The 8,132-nt window shown below is 39.8% G+C and overlaps 1 protein-coding gene across 1 annotated transcript in view; it reads left to right on the top strand.

The window, feature by feature from the left end:
• Positions 1 to 8,132, top strand: part of MCF2L2 (MCF.2 cell line derived transforming sequence-like 2) — a 139,224-nt gene that overhangs the window by 39,974 nt on the left and 91,118 nt on the right. Inside the window, exons 7-12 of the mRNA XM_009999374.1 lie at positions 2,656 to 2,805; positions 3,861 to 3,985; positions 5,540 to 5,654; positions 6,318 to 6,437; positions 7,149 to 7,340; positions 7,827 to 8,018. Of these exons, the coding sequence (XP_009997676.1) occupies positions 2,656 to 2,805; positions 3,861 to 3,985; positions 5,540 to 5,654; positions 6,318 to 6,437; positions 7,149 to 7,340; positions 7,827 to 8,018 (894 nt within the window). The remainder of the gene's footprint in view (positions 1 to 2,655; positions 2,806 to 3,860; positions 3,986 to 5,539; positions 5,655 to 6,317; positions 6,438 to 7,148; positions 7,341 to 7,826; positions 8,019 to 8,132) is intronic.

The raw sequence follows: 8,132 nt of genomic DNA, 5'->3' as shown, positions 1-8,132 counted from the left end.
TCTGGACTAGGTCCTATCAGTGCCATAGTATTCTTACACAGCAAGGCCCTCTAGCACATTATTAGCTTTTGATTAATTTATTAAATTCATAGGCCTTCTGCTCATGGGTGAAGTTCAACATAGGCTTTAGCAGTTTATTGAATCAAAGGTCAAGATTCTCTCTTTAATTATGTCCGTGTTTTTAAGAGAAATAATATGCTTGAGATACTAGATTTTATTTTCCTTTGTGTTCATCTCTGTGCTATGTAAACATGCACACCAGCTGGGTCTTGTTTTGGGTAACTGAAGAACAGTTAGTAATTGTAGGAAGACAGAAAGACCTTTTATTCTGTTGACTTCTGAGCAGCCCTGGGTTTGAGTCTATTGTTGCTCACTTGGAGAGTTAGTTCCAACACTCAGAATTAAGAGCTTTTGTGAAATAGGTTTGGTGTTGGTTTTTGGTTGGTTGGTTTTGTGGGGTTTTTTTAAGTCAAATCACTCTTGCTATTTCCTGCTATATTTTTCTGTGATTTACTGTCCTTATAAAATTAAATTTTACTCTCCTTGGGAACTATCAGATATTCCAGGCTTCTAAATATGCAAACACAGAATCTGAATTTCCTTTAACACTAGTTTGCTACATTTTTAGCTGTGTTGACTACAGTGAAGTTAGGATTGAGATGGGTGAACAGGCTTACAAGTTCAAAGTGAAAATATGGAACTGTCCTTGCAGGAGTAGGGAGGCTGGAGGAATCATCTGTATAGGTTTTCAAACAGCTAGAGGTTTGAGAAAATGAGGAAGGGGAGTGAAAAGAAGTACAATAATTATATTGTTTATTAATGACAGGAGTTTACATAAAGCATTAATTTATAGTTTGGTAAAATATGCAAATAAAAGTGACCCAAGATTTGAGGTTAGTGTGGCTATGTAATCCTTAGATCTTTTGGTTAAATCTGTTTCAAAAACTTCTACCAATCACAGAGACTTGAAAAAATCCCCAGAGATGTAACTTAGGTATATGATTAATGTACACACAGGAGAGGGTGGGGCAAGCATGCTAATAAGTGTAAACCTGATAAACTCATGGTGCACGGTACAGTCAGTCAAGGAAACTCTGCTAGATAAGAGGTTGTCATCAAGGAAGTGTCAGTCCCCACGGCACCTTGAAACAGCCTGACTTTCAGTCTGGCTGAGCTGCTGTCTTCTCTTTCTTTTCTCATATCTTTTCCTGCCAGTGCTTTTTTTCCTAAAAGAGCTTTGACCTGTTGCTAAACAGTAGTGACACAGCAGTCTCACTGCATTGTCCTTTGTTTCTACTTTCTTATCCTGATTGGCTAGGAGCCTGTAAGCTTTCTTTTGCCCAAAGACTGCATTTTTGGCTTTTAGTAAATGGCCTTTGGTTGTGCAGCCAGAAGTGTGACATTGCAGCCAACTTTAATGCAGTGGTTTCAGTGCTGAGAACAGCAGGCTACAGCTGCCAAGCACTACAGAGAGCATGTGTGGGTCTGTACCACTTGTATTGAAACCAGACATGATTTTATGGAAAGAAAAAAAAGGGAGAAGAAGGTTATGAAACCAGCTAGCATTGACTCATCTGGGGCATGTTTCAGATCATACATGTGGAATGTAATTTCTTTCTGTAACTTTTGAGTCATCATCTATCACAAGTTTGCTATTCACTGAGCACTCAGTGTAATTTTAACTGTCATGGTTACAAATGAGGAATTCCCATCATTGATGGACAATGGAATACAGCTTGCAACAAATATGTAGTGTTTGGGTGTAAGAGCATCCCTGGAGCTGTTGACTGACTGAAACAATTGGGTGGTTTAGATCAAAAAGTGTAAAGAATAAAGAGCTATATGGGACAATGCAGTCCCTAAGGAAACTGGAGCATGATAATGAAAAAACATCCCATGCAGTTACTTGCTACTAGACAGAAATGTTTTAATCACATCTCTCAAGTCTGAACAAGATATCCTACTCTGGAAATGCCACGTTATATTTAAGCCTTCCTCACTTCGCCTTTCTTCAGTAAAACCACAGATTTCTGGCAAATTTAGTGTTGGTGCACCCAAGTGATACACAGCGATGCTCCACTGAATTTTAACTGTACTTGCCATAAGTCATTCTTGTATTTGTGTACTGATATGAACAGATGGGAGGCAGTGATGGGGGTGTGGCTACTAAAGATAGGCAGGATGGAGATGCACATTTTCACAAGTCGGGGGAAGAAAGATTGCTGCTGAGTGTACAACGGCTGTATAAATATAAATGTAAAAAGGCTTTGCCCTATATACTTTTGGTGTCTCCTCAACTGAAGTAAAGCCTTCATTAAAATTTTAAATACAGCAGAATTTGCCAGCAAGCATGGGCAGAGGATCTGAAGTTCCAGTCTTGGCTTTGAAGCTGATGTCCTCTGTGGTTTCATGATGTTTGTTAAGCTCTGGGAGTTCCCCAGCTGGTTCATGGAGACAATACTTGCAGGCCTTTGAAAAGATACTTTGTGGCACAAGGTTTAATTTGCAACTTTTAGCATATTCACCCCAAAAAGGGCAACATGGTCACCTTTCAGGCATGTCATACTTTTGCAGCACAGTGAGTGAGGGACTAAGCACAGGTAAAAGACTAAGCGTTAATAGCCAGTCAGTGACTTTATATTCTTGCTTTTCCAGGCTATTGAAAACTTTGCAATGACAGTAAAAACAACAGCACAGATGCTACAGACCTTTGGAACAGATCTAGCAGAGACTGAACTTCCCAACGATGTGCAGTGCACAGAGGAGCTCCTCTCTGCACACACTGACCACCATAGCAAGCTGAAGGTGAATGTTGTCTCATGATAGCTCCATCAGCATAATAATATATGGGGTTTGGTTTAACAACATTTTTTGCCTTCATTTGGGAGTCCTGGAAACTACTGAAGAGGAGAGAAACCTGGGTTCAAGAGGTCAATTTGATTCAACTGTGAAAAAAAATACTTTTTACAGCTTCAGGAATGATAGAACAGGGAAATGTCACTTCTACTGTATGAGAAGGTGTGATGGATCACATCTGGAATAGCACAGGCTCCTGATGAAGAGTCTATCAGTCTATCAGTTCAGGATGAACTCACACTGAAGCAGATGTAGAGAATATCTGTGAGGATAAGCCAGGAATTGAGAAAGATTGATCTAACTACATGATGACTCTCAGGTTTAAAAAACAAACAAACAAAGAATAAACAAAACCCAAACCAAACAGTTGGGGCATGTTTAGTTTTGCAGAGTAAGGCTCAGAGGAAAACATTACTCCTGTCAACAAACACTCTAGGTTAAACACAAGTTCTTCAGCTATATTGGCACAAGTTTTGTGCAAGAAGTGTGTGGTGATGTGGGGACTTCTCAGCTGGTGTGTTAATGTTTGGCCCTCATTGTTGATTTCCTTGCTCATCTTTCATGCTGGGAAAACACCTTCTGTGGACAATTCCTTGATAGCTGTCACACTATGGCTCAGCATGTCACAATGTTATTTAAGGAAATTCCATTAAGAAGTGCAATGTTCCAGCACAGTCTCTCAGCTCACTGAATAATCTGTGGCACACGTTCAGTTTGTGGTAGAATAATTTATTCTGCAAGTTGCTTGGTCAGACATGCAGTCTGCTTGGAAGTTATGTACTATTCCTGTTTTCAGAATAATTCTACTATTCAAAGTGAATAGATGTAGTCTCTGCATTTCTAGAAAGACATACCCTCTTTGGTAAGCATTTATATTTTGTTCCAAGTATTTAATATCTAAAAAAGAATCCTCTTTTTGCATTACTTGTCCATCAAAGAGAAATGAGTGTTGTTAGAATAAGCACATACTTTTTTTTAATTGTTTGTTGTTTTTTTCCCCTCAGGATGAGCTGAAACTAGCTGTGAAGCAGGGGGCCACCCTACTGACATGCATTAGGGAACCAGTCACCCGAAGTGCCAACAGCAAACTCAGTCCAGATGAACTGGAAAATGTGGCAACAGTAGAAAGGTCAGTGAAGCTGCATTACCTTGTGCAAATTGCTAATTTATTCCTAAGAAATACAAGTGTAATTTAAGTGATTTAAATATACAGATTATAAATTCCTACTAGTTCAGCTCTTTGGCATTTATTGGACAGGTAACTCAGAGCAGGGAATAGCTCTGAGGAAGTTACTTGATCAAACTGTCAAGGCAAGTTCAAACGAGTCCTGAATCTCTTTGAAATGTTTGGTTGGACCACTAACTACCTGGCTGAAGATGAATGTGGGACTGACCTTCCTCATAACATATGCCTCCTTCAAACGTTAATGCCTGGTTAGGAAGTGGTATCTGAATTCTTGGGAGATGAGAGGGTATGTGCTTGTGCATGTCAGTGGAAACTGGGGGGAAGAACAGATGAAGATTATACTCTGAAACAGAGTATATGTTTCACAGCTGCAGAGAGAGAAATCCCTATTCCTTCCTACAATGCTAGTTATTACCATAAAACTTTTAGTCACTGTGTAGAAGCTTCTGCTATGCCATGTGATGCAGTGGAAAGAGAAATGTCATGCTAGTGTTTCAGTGTGTCTGCATTCACTGGGAACAAAGCTGCCAAAAGTACAGCTGAGCTAATATTTTTCACTGAATACTTTAAAATCCTTTGAACAGTCATCCCAAAGGAATGTGCAAATTCATCCTGAATTCAGCTTTGATTAAAACCACATTTTTCAGGGATAGAGTGAAAACAGAACTTTGTTTTTGAGATGAACAGGAGGGAGCTATTGCTGTTTGCCCCAAAAACTTGATGATTCCAGCACTCACTGGGCTTGTAGGAGATCAGGCCTCATCCCCTGCCTGCCCAAAGACTGCCCACCTAAATAAATATAGAATATTTAATACTTCCTTTTCATATTTCTTCTGTTTAAACTGTTCTATTTTGAAATATAATTAATAGATTCCTGAGAGACTGTGAGGATGACTCACTAGGCTGGTGTCAGAGATTTTACTCAACAATATGACACCTTGATACTAATTTATTTGTGAATAAAAGCTTTATCATTTACACAAAGTGGAACAATGTCCATGGGAGGCATTATGAGCTTCTAATATGTTGGTTTTAATGAACTGGGAACAAATTATTCAATTCTTGTCTATTTCTGATAGCTGAATTAAATGAACAAGTTGTAGAGTTCAGCTGCAAACATTCATTAGAATAAAAATTGCACCATGTTGAATCTGAATTAGCCTGGGGTTAAATAGTTTTTGAAGAATTAGGTGGAAGCTGGGACAACTCCCTTTAGCTCCTAACACATGGAACAGCTCCGGGTTCCTGTTGCAGGTCAAGAGGAAGGACTGCAACTGCCACAGTGGATCCATATAATTGACACTGATCAGTTACACTCCTGCCTGTCCTACTGCAAATTCCATTCTCTTTTGCTTAAGGGAAAGTTGACACAGAGCCTTCTTACATGGGTGTAGGCTCACCACCATGTCCCTACTCTACTTTCTGCCATCAACTGGTATAACTTAAAAGAAATTAACCATAGGAAATATGGTTCATTTCATTCTGATTTCTTAACAGGTTGTTGGCTCAGCTGGATGAAACAGAAAAGGCTTTTGATCAATTTTGGACCAAGCATCACCTAAAACTAGAACAATGTCTGCAGCTTCGACACTTTGAACATGATTTTAGAGAGGTAGTTCCTTTGTTCATTCTGTCTGGCCTTGTCTGGTAAACAAGGTGAAATTTTACCCATACTTAGACTGGCAATCCAAAAAGGAGGATGGGAAAGAAGCCTCTCATTATGAAACAGGAAATGGTTGTTCACAAGTAAAATTATTAACTGCTCTCAGATATCTTACAATATTTGAATAAGGCACAGTGAACAAACTGCCAGCCTGGTAGGCCAAAATGTGAAACAACTTCTTGATAAATAATTTTGCATTTATGTGTGATGTTACCAAATATCACTTCTGTGATGGTAAGTTGTCAATCCCACCAGAGTCAATGGAATACAGTTCAGAGAGTCCAACTGTCAGCCCCGAGTTTGGAGTAATACACATTCTGGAGTAATACAGACTCTGGAGTTACACGTCTTCAAAACTACGTGCACCTAAATAGAGAGAAGCAGGGCAACTCTTTGAATAATAGTTGATTTTTGCTTTATTCCTTGGCTTTTCCACTTTGCAATGAGCTGAAAGGCTAAATGTGACAAGCAGTCTCCTCTAAAAGATGTAGGTTAATGTTTAGAAGTCATAGGTTTGTTAGAATTTTATTAGTATCTTGTGATGGGGGTTTGGGTGGGTTTTTCTGATTGTTGGTTTGTTTGTTTTATGCTTTTTTTGTTGTTGTTTGTTAGGTAAAACTGGTATTGGATAATCTCATGGAAGCACAAGCAGGTTTTGCTGACATTGGAGACAGTGTGACTCGAGTGGAGCACCTCCTAAGGGAACAGAAACAACTGGAAGAGAAAGGACAGGTTTGCATAGTATTCTAGCTGCTACAGACATGATCTTCTAGATACTTCTCTGTCACTGGCCTTAACACCATGCTTACTCTCTTCTCATGAGTCATCATGTTAAATTGCAAATCTCACAGACTAATTTCCAGAAGCCAGGGTTGTTTACACCCAGTAGTTTCAGTTCATTACTCGGAAAGCTAGAATCCAGTTCAAATATTGGTATTTCAATACAGGAAAGGTTAGGTCCAACTTCGGAATTCGAAAAGCTCTGAATACTTAACGGGTTACCTTGGCCTGATGGCTTTTAAGGTCATTCTACTCAGACAGTTCCTGATCACAGGTATCACAGAATGATTAAGGATGGAACGGACCTCTGGAAGTCACCTTGTTCATTGCCCCTGCTCGAGAAGGCTGCCCAGGAGGACAGGCTGTCCGGATAGCTTTTTAATATCTTCAAGAATAGACCCTCCACAACCTCCTGGGCATCCTGTTCAAGTGCTCAGTCACTCTCACAATAAAAAAAATTATTTCCTGATGTTCAGATGGAATCTTTGGTGTTTCAGTACACTCACTGACAACAAAGTTTGTCTTCAGTGTAAACATAAAATAAGAAATATCAGCTAGATTAATATCCCAAACCTTTACCTCCAGGCTACAGCAGGGACTACAGAGATGGATTGTCTTTATTAAGCATGGATCTAACTGGATTTCTTCTCACTGATTTCACAGGAACCTTTGGAGAAGGCCCAGTCTCTAGCTCTCCATGGAGAACAGCTCATCCAAAACAACCATTATGCAGTTGACTCCATTAGACCAAAGTGTGTTGAACTCAGGCGTATTTGTGATGACTTTACCAATGAGTCCAAGAAAAAGTATGATATTTTGGGAAAGTCTCTTGAGTTGCATAAGCAATTAGATAAGGTGAGTGAGCCTTCTCAAATAGCAGCCCTGGTAAGGTTCTGCTGAAAACTAATGTTTTTATAAGCTCAGGCTTAAGGCTTAGGTTTAGGCTTAGGCCTAAGAAGTTTGGGGGAGTTTTGATATGGTTCTAATATTTGTTTTGGTTTCAATAATTCTGTGACTGAAGACCAAAATGAGGTAGTGCAGCTGACAGATTCAGTTTGCAGCAACCACAGTAGCACTTCTGCTCTTTGCTCAGAATATCATAATTGAACATGCTACTGGACCATCTAAGCCATGAGGGCTGAAGTGAACTTGCTACTGTTCTACATATCTAGATGGGGTGACTTGTGGCCAGGAACTGTTGGTTGCTATGAAGTAACATTAGTTCTCTTTAGTGACATGTAAATGACATGTAAGGGCAAATCTGTATTTCATGGAGTGGAGGCAACACTCCTGAACACGTCAGTGCTGATGGAGTCCTTGTTGCCCTGCTTTTCTTTAAAGGCAAGCCAATGGTGCGAAGCTGGAATCTACCTCTTAGCTTCCCAAGCAGTGGACAAGTGCCAGTCACAAGAGGGAGCTGAAACTGCACTCGTTGAAATTGAGAAGTTCCTGGTAACAGCTAAGGAACACCAGCTCTCTAATCCGAAGGAGTTCTACAATCAGTTTGACATGATCCTCACGCCTGAAATAAAGGTAAAGCCCCACAGATGTGCATGTGTACTCACTTAGAATTGCAAAATTACCAATTGCCTTGTACATGAGTCTACTGGACTATGTATTTCAGTCTGCTCAAATTTGCCTCTTTCC

This window comes from Chaetura pelagica, unplaced genomic scaffold (assembly GCF_000747805.2).
Source record: "Chaetura pelagica isolate M959 unplaced genomic scaffold, ChaPel_1.0 scaffold20, whole genome shotgun sequence".
Lineage (NCBI taxonomy): Eukaryota > Metazoa > Chordata > Aves > Apodiformes > Apodidae > Chaetura > Chaetura pelagica.
This window is presented reverse-complemented; position numbering and strand designations above follow the sequence as displayed.